General features: G+C 50.0%; 1 protein-coding gene across 1 annotated transcript in view; it reads right to left on the bottom strand.

Annotated features, from left to right (window-relative positions):
* Nucleotides 1-20,611, bottom strand: part of Pip4k2b (phosphatidylinositol-5-phosphate 4-kinase type 2 beta) — a 28,524-nt gene extending 7,913 nt beyond the window's left edge. The window contains exons 1-5 of the mRNA XM_038328166.1: nucleotides 20,346-20,611; nucleotides 8,790-8,887; nucleotides 6,392-6,488; nucleotides 3,602-3,754; nucleotides 1,132-1,278 (exon numbers count right to left, since the gene is read on the bottom strand). Of these exons, the coding sequence (XP_038184094.1) occupies nucleotides 1,132-1,278; nucleotides 3,602-3,754; nucleotides 6,392-6,488; nucleotides 8,790-8,887; nucleotides 20,346-20,504 (654 nt within the window). The 5' untranslated portion in view covers nucleotides 20,505-20,611. The remainder of the gene's footprint in view (nucleotides 1-1,131; nucleotides 1,279-3,601; nucleotides 3,755-6,391; nucleotides 6,489-8,789; nucleotides 8,888-20,345) is intronic.
* Nucleotides 20,612-21,130: the final 519 nt, after the last annotated feature.

The raw sequence follows: 21,130 nt of genomic DNA, 5'->3' as shown, positions 1-21,130 counted from the left end.
CCTCCCCAGTGTTGGGATCTCTGCCTTTTTGTTTTGGTTTGGTTTTTTTGTTTCTTTTGGACAATTCAGTGTCTCTCACTGAATTGGAGTTCATAGAGTTAGCTGGGCTGGCCGGCAAGCAAGCCCCAGTGACCCTCCTGTTTCTGCTTCCTGGGATCGGAAGTGAACAACCCCACACTTGGCTTTCACTTGGGAAGTGGGGATTGAACTTCGGTCTTCATGCTTGACCCACTTAGCCCTTACCCTGGTCCCTGAGGCAAACTCTTTCAAACAAGCCAATGTATGTGAGACACTAGACACAGTGAGCAAGCAAGTAGACGTAGACGGGCTGGTATCTTAGAGGAGCCGGAAGGCAGCCCCGGCCCACTAGAGTGCAGCCATTTCTTGAGCTATGACTAAAAGACATGGCAGATGCTCAGTAAACGAGAATGCCCTGCCCCCGGAGACCTCAGTTCCTTATAGCAGTGGCCAAATCATTTCTCACAAGGATGCTGAGTAGTAGAGGGAGGAGATACTCCAAGCATGAAACACAGGACTGGGCCAGGACTGGAGGGCAGCAGTGGCTGGGCCTACTTCTGGCTGGGAAGCAAGAAGTGTTTAGTTAGGAGAAAGAGGAGGTGTGGGGAAATCCCTCCTGGCTAGGGGGAGGAGCAGGGCTCTGGGGACACAAAGGGAATGACTGAGGCTGCAGCAGAGGGAAGGGACCGCAATGCGAGGTGACAGAAGTCAGGAAGCCTGCTTCAAGGACAGAGTACCCCGGTTCACAGCCTTAAGTGCATCCTTCCAGTGCCTAGAAATGCATTTGTGCTGTCACTTCGTGGCTCTTGGACAAAAGCCAGAGTGTATGCAGCAGCACAGCCTGTCCCCACTCCGCTGCCCTCGGAGTGCACATCCCACAGACAGGAACTGAGGAGCACCAACTGCCACACACATATGGCCTACCTAGGGCTTAAGTAATCTCTTCATTACTATCACCTTGACTTCAAACAGCCTTTGGTCTACACATCAACTCTAGTGTCGTATATCTCGCTGACATGCGTGCACCAGCCTTCCCAATACATGAAGCTGGGAGAGCAGCCTCTCCTGGCCTCAGAGTGAGCAGTGGACGCACAGGAACCCGGAGCCCGTTACCTTGAGGTCGTATTTGCGATGTACAGTGAGCCGATGACTGAACACATTCCTGGTGACCACCATGTAGGTCTCCACGCCGTCCACAGTGAGGCGGTACATGCCCAGGAACTGTGGCAGGAGGGTATTGCCGTGACACTCCACTGTGAACTGGAACGGAAAGCAGGAAGAGAGGGAAGGCTAAGGGGCAGGAAAGCACCTGGGATGACGAGGACTCTCCCAGACCAAGATGCTCCCAGATTCTACTTTCAGACTAGTGGTTTTGACAAGAGGCTCTCTGGAGGGGCTGGAGAGAGAACTAAGTGTAAGAGCCCTGGCTGTCCTTCTAGAGGACATGAGAACAGCTAAACGGCCATATGACCTAATGACCCCGATGCTGACTATACCGCGGATTTAAAATCCAGGACTTGGGGCTGGAGAGATGGCTCAGTGGTTAAGAGTACTGAGTGCTCTTCCAGAGGTCGTGAGTTCAATTCCCAGCAACCACATGATGGCTCACAACCATCTTCAGATCAGATCAGATCTGGTGCCCTCTTCTGGTGTGTGAGTATATATTGAAGCAGAATGTTGTATACATAATAAATAAATAATTAAAAAAATTTCTCACAAGGATGCTGAGTAGTAGAGGGCTTCTGCTGTCACGTCAGAGACTGCAAATTCCTGTTATCATTTCCCACTGCCTGGTTACCAGGCATACTGGTTAACCTTGATTGTAACTGAACAGGATTAAGAAGCAGCATAGTGGTGCACGCCTGTAATCCCAGTCCTTGTGAGACAAAGGCAGGAGGATCTCTGTGAGTTTGAGGCCAGATCTAGTCTACAGAGGGAGTTCTAGGACAGCCAGGGCTACACAGAGAAACCCTATCTCAGAAAAAAAAACAAAACAAAACTCCAAACCCAAAAACCAAACCACTGTAAGTAGCACCTAAGAGGGAACTAGAGAGATGGTTAAGAGAGCTGGCTGCTCTTCCAGAGAACCTGATTAGTTTCCCAGAACACACATGGCTCACAACAAGGGTTCTGACACCTTTCTGGCCTCTCTGAGCACCAGGCACTCATATGGTACACACAACACACACACACACACACACACACACGCACACACACACACATACACACACGCGCGCACGCACGCACAAAATACCCATACACCTAAACTTACATTAATTTTTAAAAAAACACCTACGTGGCGCACACCTTTAACTCCAGCACTCGGGAGGCAGAGGCAGGTAGATCTCTGGGGTTCGAGGCCAACCTGGTCTACAGAGCCGGGTTCCAGGACAGCTAGAGCTGTTACACAGAGTAAGCCTATCTTGAAAAACCAAAACAACAACAACAACAGTACCTAAGAGATTAGTACAACATACCTCTGGGGCTATAGGTGATATTCCAGAGCCAATGGGGGGGAGAGGGGATCTAAGGAATGATTTAATCGACTGATGACATTATGACAAGTGGGAAAGGTGGAGATGGGGACAGCTGGAGAAAGTATGTAACTAGGGGCTGTCCTCAGGAGCTGAGTCCTGCTCTGCCCACTTCCTGCATGTCCTTTTCTTCCTTCCAGCCTGTCTGAAGTAAGAAGCAAGCAGCTGTCCTCAATACACACTTCCAGCGCTCTGCTGCTCTGCCCAAGTGCAGACAAGGGACCGAGCTCTCCGAAACCACAAACACATCCTTCCTCCTCCTTTCTATTTCTGTTTTGTTTCTCTGATACAGGGTTTCTCTGTAAAACAGCCCTGGCTGGCCTTGAATTCACAGAGATCCGCCCGCCTATGTCTCCTGAGTGCTGGGATTAAAGGCATGCGCTACCATGCCCATCTTGTGGTTGATTATTACATCTTCCTGACTTATTCGTGTGGCACTGCACGCTTGTGGAAGGCAGCAGACAGCCTGTGGAGACTGAACTCCTGCCGTCGGGCGTGGTGGTCTGGACGAGACTGTCCCTCACAGGCTCAAAGGTTCGCATACATGGGCCTCAGTTGGTCACACATTTGGGTAGGTTTATGGGGTATGGCCTTGCTAAAGGAAGTATGTCACTGTAGGTGGGCTATGAGGTTTCAAAGCTACACACCATTCCCAGTCTGTTCTCTCGGCTTCCTGCTGCTCCAGCTGCCAAGCCTGCCACCTCGACTCTACCATCATGAACGCTAACCATCTGGAACTGTAAGCCCAGATTAAGTCTTCTATAAGGAGCCTTGGTCCTGGTGATTACCACAGCAACAGAAAAGTAAATGATCCATCAGGCTCGATGGCAAACACTCTTACCACTGAGCCACCTCACAGGCCCCGGATCTTCTATCCTTGAGACTGTTTCTGTCAGTTATTCTGCCACAGCGATGAGAAAAGGAACTAAGGCATGAGGAAGCAGCTGCCATGGCCGGGTGGAGCAGGCCCTCCTGGCCAAGCCCCACTGGAGTGCTCTCTTTCTCTCTCCTGACCCGTCCTCCGCAGCCCAGGCTGGGACTCACCATACCTGGTGGTATTTCTTTAAGATGTTGTGCATCTCGGCCACGTCCTCACTCGACACCGTCTTGATGACAAAACGCCGGTCATAGGTGGTCAGAAAACGGGTGCCACACCTGCCTTGGCTGTCACTGTTGATGGGGGCACTGCGGGTCACTGAGTTCTGAGGAGGCAAAATGAAAGCCATTGATTTTGATGAGGAAAGTGGTATTTTTTCCCTTTTCTTTCCCACAGGGCTAAGAGGTGAACCCGGGGCCTGCACATGCTGGGCGAGCACCCTACCTCTCCATCCCTAAGATTCTGACCACAACTCTGAATCTTTTCCTACAGACTGAATCGCTTAAAGACCAACAAGCGTCCCGACAGAGGTCCTCAGGGTGGACCTCCCCTAACCCCCTTTCACTTGGAGTACTTATAGACCTCTCAAAAATTTCTCTCCCAATGATAAGAGCTGCTCCTACCCTTGACCTCAGAGTAGGCTGTGTGTATGACACTCTGTTCTGACCCAGAGAGCTGCTCTAAAAGCTAGAACTGCCTCACTGGGAGGGGACCGAGTTCCAGTCTTGACCCTCACAAGCAGTGTGGCCTCAAGTGAGCCATTTAAGTTTCCCTACTTGGAACACAGGGAGACAAACCAAGAGGACCAACTGCCTGAGTTTTGCGGATAACAAAGCATAGGAGAGTCAGAAGGCCCATCACGGGAAGCAATGGGTACTTTTCTATGTAACCATGCACTTTTCTGTGTGTTGATCCCATCGCCTGAAAACACCTAAGGAGAAGTTGATCTTCTCTCTCTCCCCATGCCTCCTGGGTATAGACCTTGCTCATCTGTGTAGGCTGGAAGGCCGTCCTAGGAGCCTCTGTGGCTCTGTCTCTGGTCCTCCTCAAGACCAGGGCCCCATTATGGTCCAGACAGAGAAGTCCAAAGAGGGTGGGGCAGGTGAGCAGACAAGAGTGTGTGGACTTTGGGAGGTAAAGGCAAGGGGAGATCCCTGCTGCCCAGGTTCCTGAAAATACACCCACTGGGACCTGCTGGCAGGAATATTCTTTGACAATCTTATGAAGCCATACTTGGACACTTAATACAACCTCACAGAACCCTCTGGAGGGGCTGGAGAGGTGGCTTGGCAGTCTGAAGAGCATGCCGGCCTCGCAGGAAACTGGAGTTTGACCCCCAGCACTCAACTGTAACTCCTACTTGAGGAGAATCCAATGCCTCTGACCTCCATGGGTACCCACACTCACAGACAGACAGACAGACAGACAGATAGACACATACACACAGACAGACACATTAAAAAAAAAAAGAGGCCAGGCATGGTGGCACACATCTTTAATCTCAGCACTTGGGAGACAGAGGCAGGCGGATCTACAAGAGCTAGCTCCAGGACAGGCTCTAAAGCTGCAGAGAAACCCTGTCTCGAAAAACCAAAAAAAAAAAAAAAAAAAAAAAACCAACAACAACAAAAAAAAAAAAAAAAAACCAAAAACCAAAAAACAACAAACAAAACAAAACAACAACAACAACAACAAAAAACGAACAAAAGAACCGTGGAGGACCAGCACTGCTTTCATAGGGGCAATATGACACGCTGGACATTCTGCAGTAATGGTGCTAAGTTAAGGAACACCCTATGAGTCCCCAATCCCAAAAAAGTGGACAGGCTTTATAAATGAGTCTCCTTTCTCCCTGCCTAGCCCTGCAGCAGCGAGCCAGGTAGAGATCCACAGCTCTGTTGCCTTGTGTCTAGCAGCACCCCAAGACGCTCCGTCCTGGAACAGCAGGCTTGAGCAGAGTCATGTGCCCGCGGGGCTGTCAGAGGCACGATGTGGATAGAGAGAAGACACGGTGAGAGGGCCCAGGGACAGCAAACAACCCGTGTAGTAAAAACAGAGCCATGTAACACAGGGTGGCAAAAATGGCAAGACCGGTTCAGAAAAGCGGACTACATTCAGGTTAAGACTTGGTTCAGGGTTTAGCCCCAGCAGAGGGGCTGAAGAAACCTCAGGACATCTTGGTCATGGACATTCCTGGGTGCTTAAGGCTGGCCTCCACTCTTCCTTTCCTCATCAGAGCACTCCTGTCGGCCTGCAAGCCCTCCAGAGCTGAGGGGGGGTGGGGGAGGGGGAGAGGAAGGGGGTCTGAGGGGAAGGAGGCACTGTCTCCAGACTCGGTCCACTCCTTGGAAATCTCCAAGGTTTACAAAATGCTTCTGGGCTTTGGCATTTGTTTTTGATCTCACTGTGGTATCAGCACAGAGGAAGGAAAGAGTCAGCCACGGTCCTACTGCTTAAGGGCAAAGACAATCTCTTCCACCTTCTCTAGCAGGTTGTGTGCCAGGAAAGAAGGGATCGGAGTGCAAGGCAGAGAAGGTGAGGAGCCATGGCCACTCAGTCAGAAGCTGCTGGCCTTCTGTGACAGGATCATGCTCTGGAGAGCGCAGTCACTCTGGCATGCCTACCTCCTCCCACCACGAGGACAGCAGACATGTTCAGGTGACGCTCGCTTGCTCATACTTGGCAGTAGGTTGCACGACCCTAGGTGTCTTTTTCCCAATCTGTTTTATCTGCTGTAACAGGCCTCACTGCTTGCTCCCTACACAACCCCCTTCCTCCCCAGAACAAGAGCCTTAGGCCCCCTCAGAAGCTCCACTGCCCCACTGGCCTTGTCTGCTAGCACTGGAGTGAGCTTGAACAGGGAGATGCTCAGGGACCACTGACACTCTGCCCCCTGCCTGTCTTGTGACTTCCTAACCCCCTCATCCCTGAACCCTCCGGCTGTGCCCAGACAGCCCCATACCTGGTAATCCTGGTCATCAATCCCAAACCTCTCCCTGAGGTTTCGGAACACCATAGGGCAGTACTCCTTGAACTTGAAGCGGCTGGGGAGGTTTTCCCTGGGGAAAGTAGATACAGGCTTGGTGAGCTGCCCTTACTCAGCCTGAGTGACACCAGAGCCCTTCAAAGTGTGACCCATAGAAACTCTGGAGCTGCAAACTCTGCATTTTCAACAAACACTGTAAGTGATTCTGGCTGGGTGGAGCTTTACACCCCATCTCTGTAAGATTTCATCAAACTTCACACTTAGAATATGTATGACTTTCTTTGTTTTGTTTTGTTTTTGTACGCAGTCCTTAAAATTGACAAAGAAAAGCGTATCCACTGGGCAGTGAGACCCAGAGTGTGCCCCTTCTCACAGCATGCTGGGTCAAGAATAACCGTCTAGGAGGATTGTCCTCATCCAGAGGCCATTCTTCTCTGGGAGCCTGCCATGGGAACATCCTGGAGATGCTCATGTCCAAGACGCCCTGCCTGCTGCATGTCCACAGATGAAGGTGAAGCTGGCGTGAGCCAAGAGCTCACCTGTGGGGCCAGCATTCAGGAGACTGAGGCAGAGGGACACTGAGAGCATCAGGCCAACATGGGCTACCTAGTTAAGTTCCAGAACAGCTTGGGCATCGCGTGAGATACCTCAGCCAAACAAGCTTGGTTTGTACTGAAGAGGTCTTGAGTCAGCTGATGAGGAACCTGTTTTTTGGGTTGTTTGTGGGTTTTGTGGTACTGGGAATCAAGCCCAGGGTCCCACACATGCAAGGCAAGTGTTCTACCATTGAGTTACAGACCCAGCCCTGGGACTACACCTTTACAAAGCCACGCCACTCCTTAGTCATCCCAGACTCCTAAAAAGAGAGAAAATGGTCTAGAAATTAGGGCTCTCCCCATCTCTTCCTTTATGGTAACTCTGTCAGGGGGCTCCCTTCTAGACTGAGGCCCTCTGGCTATTCCAGGATGCAGACTTCCTGAAAACCAAAACAAATGACTCCTCCTGAAGCCTCTCGACACATCTAGGACAGCACTGTTGCCTGATAGACATTACATCTGGGATTATTGAAATGAGCCAAAGCGGAGAGGAAAGAAAAGTTTAAGAGCTCAGTGTTCTGTCTGGACCAAGGCGTGAGTGAGACCAGAGACCTGGAATAATAGGATGTGTGTGATGTCTGCCCCTGGAGCCCAAACCTCTCAAACTGTACCATCTTGAGCTAACGGCTACCTACCATTGCTTAGGAGGCCACTTGGGAGGTGGCCGTTCTGAAGACCAATGGCTTCCAGAACGAGATGCTCTCGCCTACTGTGGCAGAGAAAGACCACTAGAAGCTGTTCTGAAAACCAAGCTTGTCCTCAGGGCTGACAGTCTGGAAATGGTGTGGTGGGGTGGCTGTGCAGCTGGAGAGGTGGTGGAGACTAAGGACAATGGACAGCAGGACCCAGGGGGACCATGCAGAATGGAGCACAGCGGGAGTGCCTCATGGTTTCTGGTGTGGCCCGTGGTGAAATGTAAAAGTAAGGCTACAAAAAAGGCTTAGAAGCCAGCAGCGGGGGTGAACACCGTAACTCCAGCCCTGGAGGTAGAGGTGAGTGGACTGTCAAAAGCTCGAGGCAGGGACTGAGATCAGACTACGCTACATGAGATGCTGTCTCAAAGCAGCAGCAGCAGCAAGAACAAGCAAAGCTTGGAAGGCAGATGTGTGACATCTGTACCTCAGGAGGTTGAGGCAGGAGGACTGCCAGAAGTTTGAGGTCAACCTTGTCTACACTGTGAGTCACACCAGCCTGGGCTAAGCCAGCATATCGGTATATACATGCATATATATATATATCGAGGGGGCAGAGGCAGTTCACTGATGTTCAAGGCTAGCTTGGTCTTCACAGTGAGCCCCATGCCAGCCAGGACTACGCAGATAAGAGCTGACGACTTGAAGGTCTCCAGAAGTGACCTGAGACAACTTCTAGACATTGGTCTGGAGGCCGAAAGGCCACAAAATCAAAAGAGAGAAGAGTTTATTTTGGGAAGTGACCTTGAGCACCAAGCTCAGCCTGTGGCTTACACACAGGTGGAGCAGGGGCATGCCTGGCAGCGGAGATGAAGATGGGTACACTAGCTACCTCAGCTCCCAGAGCTCCCTTCTCCAGAGCTGGTCCTGGGTGAATCACCTGCGGCCCAGCTACATGTCCCAAGGGACCCTGGCGGTAGCTGTTGTAGGAAGATGACACTGCGTGGGGGAAATCACGTTTTAAATGCATCTTCCAGGCCTGTTTGTCAACTCTGCCAACAAGTGTACTTGGGACACATGTCAGGTGCTTCAAGGAAATAAAAGGCTGTCCACAAAACCGAACCCTGCCCCCAGGAGCCTACTTACTTATTGAAGAGATGATTGTCCACCTTGATCTTGCTGTAAGCTTTGAAGTCATCTGGCATTAGCATGACAGGGACAGGGACATTGCTCAGCTCATTGATCTGCAAAGCAAGGCCAAAGCGAGGGTCTTAAAGAGGAGGCCACAGCCTTAGAGACAGGGATGTGCAACCCGGAATGTATCCCCCCTCCAGGTTCTCTCCCTGTCTGACTTCTGCTCTTCTTCGGAGTAATCCATTCCCAGCCACATCTCCACCTGTTGAGAGTCTCCTCTGCCTAACAAGGTGGAGTTCGATGTGGGATTCCTCTTTGTCTGCTGTAAATGTTTTATTACCACTAGTTAATAAAGAAGCTGCTTTGGCCTATGAAAAAGGCAGAATATAGCAAAGAAATCCAAGCAGAGACAGAGAAGAAAAAAGGTGGAATCAGGCAGAAGCCATGTAGCTCCCAAAGAAGGACACCAGACCCTGGCTGGTAAGCCACAGCCTTATGGAAATGCACAGATTAGTAGAAATGGGTTAATTTAAGATGTAAGAGCTAGCTAGGAACTTGCCTAATCCATTGGCCAAACAGTGTTGTAATTAATATAGATCTTATGTGGTTATTCGGGTCTGGGCAGCCAGAAAACGAAAGAACAGTCTACACAATGGTGCCCAGCTGGGGCTAGAACCCACGATCCTGAGGTAAGAGTCTCATACTCTACTGACTGAGTTAGCTGGGCACACGTTCCATGAAGCTTTCCTTGATTCCCCAAGCCTCCCAAATATTGTGGTTAATGCTGCTAAACCTCATGGCCTGCTGGACTTCAGCTAGGCAAGGCCATGACTGATCTTTCTTTTCTCTCTAGTGTTGGAGGTCAACTCCAGGACTTTCCACATGCCAGGCCACTGATTGTGTGCTAGCAGAGATCACCTAGTGGACCTCTGGAAACTCCATGATGGCACCCTTACTTGACCTGAGAGTTATTCAATAAATATTTGTCAACTGTAATAAATGCATTAATGAATGAATGCCCTACAACCTCAGTGCATACTAAATGAAGCCTTTGGTTATCTTAATACAAACTGAGGACCACTCAAGACATTAGCTCATGGCTAGAAAAAAAATGGGTGGATCTTTGTGGGTGTAATTTCTATCTCCAGAGAAAAATGGTTAAAATGAAAGGGATTGTGGTATGTGTTGCACGCCTTTAATCTCAGTACTCAAGAGGCAGCCTCAATTCAATGCCAGCCTGATCTACATAGAGTTCTAGGCTAGCCAAGGCTACATAGTAAGAACCTGTCTCAGAAAAAAAGATTAGTAAGCTGAGGAGTTAGACACTTGGCCCTGGCTCACTCTGACCTTCCTGACGAAAGCAAGACCAGTTCACCATGCAACAACCTGCTTATGCTAAATTGTTGGGGAGAAACCTTGCCCCTACTGCAAACAAGCCTTCTCAGTGTCAAACACACACACACACACACACAACCTCCAGGTAATAGAGGCCTGGACGGGAGTCAGGGAGACACAACACACACACACCCAACCTCCAGATAACAGAGGTCTGAACAGGGAGTCAGGGAGACACAACACATCCATGCACACATATACACACCACATTCAGATAATAGAGGTTTGAACGGGGAGCCAAGGAGACCCACCCCCCACACACACACATTCCACCCCAGGAAATAGAGGCCTGGATGGGGAGCCAGGGAGACACAACTTACACACACACACACACACACACACACACACCCACCCCTAGAGGCCTGGACAGGGGCCGGCTCCTCATTGGTGCAGAGCTGAGGGCAGATCCTGCACTTCCCCATCCTGTTTAGCCAATTAGTGGTCTAATTAGCCACAGATGTCCTCCTCTACCACAGCAGAGCATTTGACATTTGACCCTCAACCCAGTGGCCGCTAATGCATCTAATGCATTCAGGATTTACTGCGGAAACCTTAGTCATGACTTAATGGACTGGGGGTGAGGGGCACAGCCTGTGTCTCCCAGATACTGTCTTTGCAGAACCTCTGTTATCTACAGGAGGCCCCATGTGGCAGGAAGGGGATAACCTATAGTCATTAGGACTCCATCAGGAGTACAAATGGGGAGCTGGCATTTAATTTGCTTCTCCTTTTATAGTCTAAATCTTCTTTTACTTACAAATGTCAGATGATGGAGTAAGTTTCAAGTTAATTGGCTGGTGAGCCATTTTCCCAGAGTTGGTGAAAAGCCCGTTGCACTTACAGGTAAACTGAGGAAGATGGAGTGAGTGTGTGTGCGGGGGGGGGGGGGGGAGTATTCAACCCATGGCTGGCAAAGCCTTGACTGGAACTGACACAGAAGCACATGCCAAGTAACTCCATCTACGTGAGAAATCACACACTTCAGCCTGGGTAGGCTGGGAATTGCCAAGAGGAAATGGACATAAGAAACATGTTCCTTCTCAGGCATGGTAGCACACACCTATATAAGCACCCCAGCACTCTGGAGGCAGAGGGAGGTGGAAACTCTATGAGTTCAAGGCCAGTCTGATCTACATAGCAAGTTTCAGGACAGTCTGGGCTACAAAGAAAGACCCTGTCTCCAAATAACCAACTAAACAACCCAAAAAGCAGCAACAGCATGTTCCAGGGCGGTGAAAATCATCGAAGACCAGGAGTGGCGGCACATGTCAGTAATCCTAGCATTTGGGAAGAGAAAAATCAAGAGTGCAAAGCCAACTGAGCTACATGAGACCCTATCTAAAACAAAGCAAGGCAAAAGGCTAGTCATGTAACTCAATGGCAGAGCACCTGACCAGCATACACAAGGTCCTGGTTTCGATCCCTAGCACTGCAGAATAAATAAAAAGTAAATATAAAAAACAAACAAAAAAAAACCCAAAACAAAACTGGATCTCTGTGAGTTCCAGGCCAGTCTGGTCTATGAAGCAAGTTCCAGGACAGCCAGAGCTGTTAACATAGAGAAACCCTGTCACAAATCCCTCATTCCCTCCCCTCCTAAAAAGCCTGTTGTTTGGTCACATGAACATATCCTTTTTTGTTCAGAAGTCAGTAAACTGCACATTAAAAATTTGTGCTTTATTGTAGGCCCAGTTTTCCTTGATAAAGAGTTTTACAATTCCCACCATCTCCTTCTGTGATGACCTTTCTTGGCTACACCTCCCAGCAATCAAAAGCACAGTTGCCCTGCAAGGGTGCTCGCTCACAAGAGAACATGACCATCTAATCTGTGCCTACAGCGGAAACCAGCCCATTTCCTGGTTTTCCTGCCATCAGAGACAATTAATTCATGGTGGCTATCCCACATCCTTTTCCTGGTGTTTCAAGCCTCACTCTCAAAGTTAAAAGAGAACTAGACACTTGGGAGGCTGAAGCAGGAGGACCTCAAGTTTAAGGCCAGCCTGGGATGCACAGAAGGATTCTGTCTGAAAAATAAGTAAGAGTGGGTGTGGTGGGCATGCCTGGATCCTGGCAGCAAGAAGGCAAAGGCAGGAGAGTGAATCAGACAGGGAGACCACGAACATTAAAAACAAAGGAGCAAGCAGGCCTGCCTTTAATTCCCACACTTGGGAAACAGAGGCAGGTAGATCTGTTTGAGTTGGAGGCCAGCCTGGTCTACAAAGCCAGGTCTGGGCCATTTAGGCCTGCAAGGTGGTTAGGCTCGATCTCAAAACAAAAGGAAACCCGTAAAACAAAGGGCACTACAGAAAACGGAGTGCGGGGCTCTTAAGCAATTCTGACTTTTCTTTTCTGAGACAGTGCCTTCCTATGCAGACCAGGCTGGTCTGGCATCTGATGTGTAGAGCATGCTGGCCTCGAACACGTGACCCTACTGCCTCTGTTTCTCCCGTGCTCAGATCACCGGCATGCACATACCAAACTTCACTTCTGGCTTTTCCGGTTCATCCCTCCATTAGGAAGAACATTTCCGTGGCTCGGAGAATATGTTTACTCCCAAACATTATAGACACTGCTACAAGCTGATTCTGGATTAGTCTAAGACACAAACTTAGTGCTAAGGCCAGGGCTTGATACTTCCAGAACTTGAAAAGACTGTCTATTAACCATGACTGATTATTCTAATAGGACCAGGCTGAATTATTTTAACAGGACCTACTAGGAAATACTTTACTCATTAATTCTCTGAATCCTTTTTAAAAAAAGCTTTATTTTATGCATGTATGTGTATGTCTGTGTATAGATAGGTACACGAGTGCAGGTTCCTGAGGGGGCTAGAAGAGGGTGTCAGATCCTCTGGGGATGGAGCTACTCATCTCCAGGGTTGGAAATAGAAAGCAGACCCGGGGTCCCCTGCAAGAGCAGCCCACACTTCTTTAGCTGGAGTTATAGGAGCCGTGAGCTACCAGACACAGAAGCTAGGAACCAAACTCTAGTGCTCTGGAAAAGCAGCAAGCAAGCGCCTAACTCCTGAGCCACCTCTCGGGCCCTTCCTGGAACTCTTATTGTAAGAAAGTTTAAATGGCTGTACACTGGCAAGCTCTGGGTTCCAATTTCATCCTCGTTATCAAGTATACAACCTTGTAACAGAACTTTTAAACGCAGCTAAAAAAATGGCGAACAATCTAGATCTCACCTTTGCTTCCACGGAGCCACATATACAGGTGGTAATTCACTCTAGGGATCAGAAGTAAGAACCCAGCCCGGCGGTGGTGGCACACGCCTTTAATCCCAGCACTCGGGAGGCAGAGGCAGGCGGATCTCTGAGTTCGAGGCCAGCCTGGTCTACAAGAGCTAGTTCCAGGACAGGCTCTAGAAACTACAGGGAAACCCTGTCTCAAAAAACCAAAAAAAAAAAAAAAAAAAAAAAGTAAGAACCCCCACTTAGTTGTACTAAATTTTACATCCCTAGAGAGCTTTATTCAATTTCAATTGAACAGTACTTATCAAAATAGCCACTATATGATTTTTTCCATGTTAGATATATTTATGTGTGTGTGTGTGTGTGTGTGTGTGTGTGTGTGTGTGTGTGTCAGGAGAAAGGTAGCTAGGGGGATATTGTATACACAAAAGAGACAAGACACTATGCTCTTGGGGACATGAAACTAACCCAACACAGGGACTCCCAGAGAGTACACGATTAAGTGTGAACACCTTCAAAGAGAATGAGCAAAGGTTCTGAAGGTAGCTCTCTGGCCCTGACACATCAGGCTAGAGACGGAGCACCTAAGCCTCTCCCAGCACTGCCAAGAATATTCCACACTGGAAGAGCCTACAATAAGATTACATCACATCTCTGTTTAAAATTTTTTTTTATTATGATGGGTGACAGTTACGTGGCTTGATCTGTTTGGGGAAGGGAGCCTGGCAGTGGCACCAGGACCTATCCCAGGTGCACAAACTGGCTTTTTGAAGCCCACTCCCTATGGTGGGATACTTTGCTCAGCCTTGATATGGGGGTGAGGGGAACTTGGTCCTGCCTCAAGATGGTATGCCAAACTTTGTTGACTCCCCAAAGAAGGCCTTAAGCACTCTGAGGAGTGGAGAGGGATGGGAAGGGGGGTAGGTAGGGGGCAGGAGAAGGGGAAGGAGGGAGAACTGGAGTTGGTATGTAAAATGAAACATAAATTTTCTAATAAAAAAGAAAAGAAGGAACAAGATGTAAGATGGAGTTAATTTTTTTTTAAATCTTTCATGGCTGCCAGGGGGTGGTGAAAAACACCTTTAATCTCAGCACTCAGGAAGCAGAGGCAGGCAGATCTCTGTGAGTTCAAAGCTAGTCTGGTCTACAGAGCAAGTTCTAGGACAGCTAGAGTTAACACAGAGAAACCCTATCTCAAAAACAAAAAACAAACAAACAAACAACAAAACAAAACAAAACCTTCCATGACTCCTCATCAACTCAGGGCAAAGCTGTAACTCCTTAGCCTAGCATTCAATACCTTTCCTGGTCTGGCTTAGTCTCTGCCAAACTTCTACTCCATTGACTTGAGGCCAGAGCCCGGGATATACAAACACAAAGACATCTTTCCATTTGGCTGGGAAGACAGACAAGTAACAGAAGCAATGTGATGAGCGCTGGAACTGCGCGGAATATAAAGGGAGATGGAAAAAACAAAAAGCCAGACTAAGGGGCGGCTCTGCCCGCGAGTGGGAAAGTGAGGTCTGCCTGCTGGAGCCAGGGGCAGAGAAATGCATCTGGGTAAGGTTTAGGGTCATTCTCCAAAACAAGCCAGAGGAAGGGAATTCCAAGTGGTGGGGGCATAGTGAGCACCAAGCCTCAGGTTTGAAATAACGCACGTGTTTCTGGAGCAGTAAATGTGCAAGCACTCGCGTGTGTGTGTGTGCGTGTGTGTGTGTGTGTGTGCATGTGTGTTTTCTCCTCAATTATTACATGTGTGCCTGGATGTGCAGGAAAGTCATTGGTGGGGCCACTGCCCAGTTCAAATAGTAAGGAAGGGAGGTAAGAATGAAAAGTTGCCGGGCACGCTGGCGCGTGCTTTTAATCCCAGCATTTGGGAGGCTGGGGCAGTGTGGGGTTTCTGTGAGTTCAAGGCTGGCATGGTCTACAGAGCTAGTTCCAGGACAGCCAGGGCTACACAGAGAAACTCTGTTTTGGTAAAACAAAAGGCTAAGTAAAAAGAACGGAAAGGATAAAGACCACCAGAATAATCCAAGATCTGGCTAAAAGTCAGCCATATCCCGAAAGGCTCCCTGCTTCCCCCAGGTTTAATTAATTACCCATTCCTCTGTGCGTCTTCACGAGCTAAGTGTCACATTTAGGGTAACTTTTAAAATCGCATTTACTTATTTATTGTTTATCATGAGTGCCAAGGCGCATGTGTGTAGGTTAGAGGACAACGAATGGGGGCCGTTTTTCCCCTTTCCTCCACCATGTGAGTCCTAGGGATTGAACGCATATGGTCAGGTTTGGCAGCAGACACCTTTACCTGCTAGGCCATCTCACAGGCCAGGGTAAGTAATCGCCTTTCTTTCTTTCTTTTCTTTTCTTTTCTTTTTTTTTTTGAGGGGGGGTTTCATGACAGGATTTCCCAGTAACTATGGAGCCAGTCCAGGCTGGCCTTGAACTCACAGAGATCCACCTGCCTCTGCCTCCTGAGCGCCACCACCACCTGGCAGTAATAATTATTTCTTTACATGTCGATTTCTCTGCTTGGCTGAGAACCCTTAGCGTGTGACTGGAACTAAAAAGTTGCTTGATAAATGTTGAGCTGAGGGATGGATGAGCAGAAAAAACGAGGGAGTTGGGGTCTGAGGATAAGGGAGAGACAAGCAAGACCACTGTAAGTGCCAGTATTTGCCCATCTGGAGGAAGGGAGGGTTAGCTGCCGAGGCTATGGCCAGAGTGTGAAGCCCCAAGTAGCAGAAAGGGAAAAAGAAGCTTTACTCGGTAGACAAAGGGAACTTAAAGTTTTATAGCAGGCACGGTCCAGAAGAGGCGCACTTGCTTTCCCGTCTGCACAGTCCAGAACCTGTCTCTTCTCCTGCAGCATCAAGAGCATCACGGAACACAGACCCATCTGAATGCCAGGCTCAGCACACCGCATTGGGAGGCAAGTCTGTCGCATCTCCTCACAGAAATGGCTTTTGGATTATCCACATGATTAATTCCACGAGCCATGAGCATAAATAATGCAGAGGCTAAACAGGCTGAGTAAGAAGCAAGGCTGGGCACAGTGGTTCACGCTTCCGCAACGGAGAGGAAGAAGCAGGCAGGTTACATGCCACACAGTGAGATCCTGGCTCAAAAGAAAATAACCCCAGCTACGTAGGAAGACTGCAAATCCAAGGCCTGCCTGGAACACAGAGGAAGTTTAGGTCACCCTGTGCAACTAAGTGAGATCCCATTTAAAATAATAAGAAGAAAAATGGAAGCCGGGCGGTGGTGGCGCACGCCTTTAATCCCAGCACTCGGGAGGCAGAGGCAGGTGGATCTCTGTGAGTTCGAGGCCAGCCTGGGCTACAAGAGCTAGTTCCAGGACAGGCTCCAAAGCCACAGAGAAACTCTGTCTCGAAAAACCTAAAAAAAAAAAATAAAAAAAAAAAAAAAAAAAAAAAAGAAGAAAAATGGAAAGAGGCTAAGGGTATAACTCAGTTGGCAGAGTACTTGCCTAGCTTGTACATGGTCCTGGTTTTGGTACCCAGCCCTGCATAAAACTGAGAGTAATGATACATGTGTGTAAATCTAGCACTCAGAAGGTGCAGGCAGGAAGTTCAGAAGTTCAAGGTCATCCTGGGCTACAAAGAGAGTTTGGGGCCAGCTTGAGCCAGGGGGATGAGGGCTGCATTGCTCCTGATGGGTTGCTAGCCCTTCTTGAAGGTTCTCTTTCTTCAGAAGCCTGATGTGAGGTTATTAAAGTTTTTAAAAAAAGTGCTTCCCTGTCTAACATATACAAGTCTCTGGATTCATAACCATATTCTAGGACTGCAAAATAGATAGATAAATAAATAAATAAGCACAATTTGTTTTTAAATGCACGAAGGATTTAATAGACATTCTCCAGTGAAAGTAAACAATGGCCAGCGCATATGGAAGGATGCTTAACATCATTAGTTCCCAGAGAAATGCAAATCAAAATCATAATGAAATACTAGTTCACACCCACTAGGATGCCTGTGCTAAAAAAGACAGTAACAAGTGTTGACAAGGATCTGGAGCAATGACATCACACGCTGCTGGTGGAAAAGTACAATGGACTAGCCACTCTGGGGAAGAGCTGGCGGTTTCTCAGAGGAGTAAATACAGAGTTCCCATCTCTGCTACTATTCTTCCTGGTGAGCTCCGCGAACGTGTGGTTTCTAAGGGGCACACAAACACTGGCAGGGCGGCCCTCCTGTTTCGTGTTCCTTCAGAGAGTACCTATTCCCTCATCCCAGACCCTTGGAACGAGGTTATCATCCACTGAAACCCCAGATTTCTGTCTTTCCTCACTAGTTCCACCCTGTCCGGCCCAAAGGTTTCTACCCTCTTTTCTTCCACAGAAATTAGCAGCTGTCTGTCTTACCCAGGGACTCCCGTGACAACACTGAGTTCAAACGCCTTTCTTAACAAAACAAACCAGTTCCTTTAAAAGAAAAGGGCTTCTCCTTTCCAGGCAGAAGTAAACCAACCGACTCATGAGAGGGTAAGTGGCTTTTGCAGAGACACGTGCATTCACAGCTAATGCACCATTTTAACTCCAGACCAACATGATGAAAGGTATCAAAGGCCAATGAAGACCTGAAGAAAAAGGTGATATCTGAAGTCTGAAGGGGTGAAGAGGAGTAACAGGAAGCTTCTGAAGACAGGAAACCTTCAGGAAAGGCCAGGAACCCAGCAGGAGCAATGCAGCCCTGATCCCCTGGAGAAATGACCTTCTGGGTACCTAACTCACATGCAGCCTGTGCACCGTGCTGCAGGTCAGGATGCAGTAAGACAGGTAACTGGCCTTCAAAGCTCGCCTGTCTAGGTGATGCTCCACATCCCCCTCCCATCTCCCGGGAGCATCGTGTTCAGAAGTGTGTGGATCGTGCCTAAAGTCAATGCTTTTCCAGCTAGCCCATCACACTTTCTCAAAGTTAGCCAAGGGAAACGGTGATCACCCAGTCTACTTGCCGCTCTGAGTCTTCCATCACATGCCCACATCTCTGTCGACTTCTAACTGCCCGTGAGAAAACCAAATATTATATACACTCCCAGGAACTGGTATGCACAGCAGGAGCACCCAAGTGCACGGACACACACATATACATATCCATACAAGCATGTGCGCATACACACACACACACAAACACTTTCCCCGAGGACCATCTAACCTCGGTCATGAGAGAGTAAAAGGAACAAGAGACCTGTCACTCAAGAATAGCCAGGTGATGGTGGTGCACGCTTTTAACCCCAGCACTTGAGAGGAAGAGGCAGATCTTTGTGGGTTCCAGGCCAACCTGGTCTACAGAGTGAGTTTCAGGATAGCCAGGACTACACAGAGAAACCCTGTCTTAAAAAAAAAAGAAATGTCACTAACCAACAACGCCCCTTGGAGCTGGACAAGGAACAGGTCTTGCAGTGACCACAAGCATACTACCCTCTACCAAAGGCTTCAGTCTCACGTGTGAAATAAGGGACCCGAAGTTAACCACCTTCAGGCTTCTACCAGCTCTCTGCCCAGACAGGATGCTTTCTAGTGAGAAGCAGTATGTCAAACAAAATCAAGGACTGACCTCAAGAAAGGGATTTAGGGTTCACATTTTGCTGACCCAGTTTCCCGGGAAATGTCAGATGACCCCAGAAGCAGCAGGAAGCAAGAGAAACAAACTCTGTTCACTGTTGACCTCCAGCAGCTTTAGAGGTCCAAGCATCACACTGCCCTGCCAGGATACTCATTAACCCCAGGGAGGACAGGGAAGACCTGCAAGACCAAGAGGCGGGCAAGGACCCCTCATTTGTATGTGCTCTCTGCTGTATGGGACACAGAGATCTGACACGCTGGCTGAGGCTGCAGTTCCTCAATCTCCAGCCAAAGACCTCTCCAGGTCTTCTACCAATACAACAGAAGATGAAGTCTTGCTGATCCTGGGCCCCTGGGTCATTGTTTGGTCTTACAGACAATTTCAAGTGTCCAGAAGAGCCAGGGAGTCTCAAGAATGAGATCCACAGGAGAGCCAACACTTCATTCTGAACTTAGGGTCCTCTCACTTGTCTGTTCCCAGTGGAGGAACTTACAAAAGAACGGCCAGAAGGCAAGGAGCGAGCCCTCGGAGAGGAAGAGGACAGACCCTAAAATGAACTGCACATAAACAGAGTCAACCAGCTCAAACTGTCCACATCCAACTTCTTGGCTATACTGCACAGTCTCAGAGTACCCAGTACCTGGGAGACCACGCATCTCGGACAACAATCGCCTTTATCACATCCTGGAAAACCATGGGATAGACAAGAAAGCAACGTCTTTGAAATGAACACCACAGAAGATCGGAGTAGACATTATTATTTCTACAGTCAGGTCTACACTCTCGCAGGCCTTCTGTCCACTCTTCTCCTTCATCCAAAGGGACCCAAGTCAAGAGCCTGTGGTTCAGAGAAGCATCTGCTTCTCCAGTTGATACGTCTTCATGAAGAAGAAAAAGGAAACCCAGAGAGGAATTCCACAGCCAGAGAGAGGTAAGAAGGCCTAGAGGATGGGAAACTTTGAGCAGCCACACCAACCAAACAACCACAAACAGGAATAGTCAAGCAAGCCAGTGCCACTTGCCCTGTCAACTGGGCAATGATCTGGCAGCCAGCTCTAAGGGACAAGGGGGATAGCCATGCAACAAGCAGGCTGAGGTTAGAAGCGGCGGCGTCGCAGCACCCAGGCCTTCCCTCGGAGATCCGGGGGCTGCACAGAGCAAGCATTCGGACGCAGGAAGCCAGAAAGGCTGGAGCGAAGGGGAGACGGCGACGGTATAGCACGGGGACACCAGGCCTCGCGTGTCGAACGCGGAGTGCACGCCCGGCCGGACAGCGTGCACGGGTGGGCGGGCATGCAAGTGGCTCGGCGGAGGGGTTGCAGGCGTCACCCGCGGAGCGAGCGTGGCGAGGCCCGGGGGAGTAGGGGCGCGCGTGGGGAAGCTGGTTACCGTGTGGTTCACCCCCCACATCAGGACGCTGAGGATCGGCTCGCTGGCCCGGAATAGCTTCACTTTCTGGCACACGAAATGCTTCTTCTTGGTCTTGGTTTTGCTGGCGCTGAGCGGCGCCACCGCCACCGCCGTGGTGCTGGTGCAGTTGGACGACATGCCCGGGGCGGCGGCGGCGGCGGCGGCAGCGAAAGGGGGGGTGGCGGAGACAGCGCACCAGCGAGCGGCCCCAGGCCTCCCCCGAACCGATCCCCACCCCCGCTGCCTCACGGAGCCATGGTCGCGCCCGTCCCGTTACCTCCCCACCCCGCCCCGGTGGTTCCGTCCGCCCCACGCCCCGCCCTCGCCGCCCCGCCCCGCCCCGCCCCGGGGACCGGGCCAGCCCGTTCCTCACCCCGCCTCCGGGCGGCACCGCCCACCTACTCCCGGCACCCCTCCCCGTCGGAATGGTACCGCCCGCCCCGGGGCGCCTGCGGCTGCTCCGCCCACCCCTCCTCCTGGGTCTGCCAGGAGCCCAGCGGTGTTCATGCGCGGGAGTGAGGAAGGGGTAATGCACAGCCTTGAGGCACTCCCGAAGGCAGGCTCCTTGCTCGGGCCCTCCCAGAGCCGGGCTTCGGCCTCGCCTCAACCGGAGGCACCAAGATGGCGGCACCGCCGCAGCTCCGGGATGGGCAGAGGGGGCCGGCCTGCGAGGAGGCTGGGACATACCATCCCCACCCCGGGGGAGAGAGGAATAACGCGGCCTGGGAAAAGGAAGTCCTGCCTGGAAAACCAGGGACCGCCCC

The sequence above is a fragment of the Arvicola amphibius genome, chromosome 4 (assembly GCF_903992535.2).
Source record: "Arvicola amphibius chromosome 4, mArvAmp1.2, whole genome shotgun sequence".
Taxonomy (NCBI): domain Eukaryota; kingdom Metazoa; phylum Chordata; class Mammalia; order Rodentia; family Cricetidae; genus Arvicola; species Arvicola amphibius.
Note: the sequence above shows the minus strand (reverse complement) of the source record. Positions and strands in the feature narration are given on the sequence as shown.